At 24.3% G+C, this 1,193-nt stretch overlaps 1 protein-coding gene across 1 annotated transcript in view, besides 3 other annotated features; it reads left to right on the top strand.

Moving 5' to 3' along the window:
- Nucleotides 1-107: 107 nt before the first annotated feature.
- EDI_109370 (uncharacterized protein) overlaps nt 108-1,193 on the top strand; it is a gene marked incomplete at both ends in the record, with an annotated part of 1,230 nt that continues 144 nt past the window's right edge. Inside the window, one exon of the mRNA XM_001733330.1 lies at nt 108-1,193. This exon is cut by the window's right edge and continues 144 nt beyond it. Within this exon, the coding sequence (XP_001733382.1) occupies nt 108-1,193 (1,086 nt within the window).
- Nucleotides 143-192: a sequence feature (AT_rich).
- Nucleotides 220-254: a sequence feature (AT_rich).
- Nucleotides 565-626: a sequence feature (AT_rich).

The following is a 1,193-nucleotide window of genomic DNA, read 5'->3' on the forward strand; positions in this document are numbered from 1 at the left end:
CTAAAGATGGAATTATTAGAATTGAATTTATTACATCAAAACCATTAAAATTTCAAAAAATAAATTGTATTGGATTACATGGATTTTCAGGATCAACAGAAGTATTAATGCTTCAAACATTAGTTCAATTATCAATTACACCTAAATATTTATTTTCTAATCTTATAGAATATTTAATTTTTCATAAATTTACACCATTAAAGAAACAAATAATACCAGATATTAAAATAATTAATGAATATAAATTAAATAATCAACAAATTAAAGTTATTAAAGAAGTTATTCAATCTCTTCAAGAAAATAAACCACCAATAACTCTTGTTCATGGAGTTTTTGGTTCAGGAAAATCACATCTTCTTTCAGTATTATGTATTTTATTAGCATCATTAAATTATAAAGTATTAATTTGTGCATCAACAAATGTTGCAGTTGATAGAGTTCTTGAAAGTTTATTAACAAAAAACTATAAATCATTTTTTCGTGTTGGTTCATTAAAAAAAATTAGTAAACAAATTTTACCTTATACTATTTCTGAAAATGATGATGGATTAAATGATCTTAAAGAATTAAAAAAAGAAAAATTATTATCAAATATTGAAAAAATAATTATTGAAAATGAAATTAATGAAAGAAAAACTGGTAATTTTGAAAAAAGGTCTCGTGAAATTAAATTAGCTTCTATTGTTGGTGTCACTTGTGCTTCTTCTACAAATCCTCTTCTTAATCATTCTTATGATATTATTCTTTTTGATGAAGCTACTCAAACTATTGAACCTATGTCTCTTATTCCTATTCTTAGATTTAATCCAAAATGTATTGTTTGTGTTGGTGATCCTATGCAACTTGATCCTGTTCTTCAATCAGTTCATCTTTCTGCTTCTCTTTTTCAAAGACTTTATTCTTTAAATTCTCCAATTTTATTAAATCTTCAATATAGGTGTTGTCCTCCTATTAGTAATATTGTAAATAGACTTTATTATAATGGTCTTTTACAAAATGCTCCTAATGTTTATAATCAACTTTCTCTTATTCCTGATGCTAATGAAATCATAATTTGTTATCATGACACTAATGATGAGTTTTCTCTTGCTTCTAGTTATTATTCTCTTTTCGAAATTCGTGTTGTAATCAAATCATTTCTATTTTATCTCATCTTCTTATTCCATCTGATCGTATCGGTGTCATTTCTTTTT

This window comes from Entamoeba dispar, genomic scaffold, assembly GCF_000209125.1.
Source record: "Entamoeba dispar SAW760 scf_1105229460607 genomic scaffold, whole genome shotgun sequence".
In the NCBI taxonomy this organism is placed as follows: Eukaryota; Evosea; order Mastigamoebida; family Endamoebidae; genus Entamoeba; species Entamoeba dispar.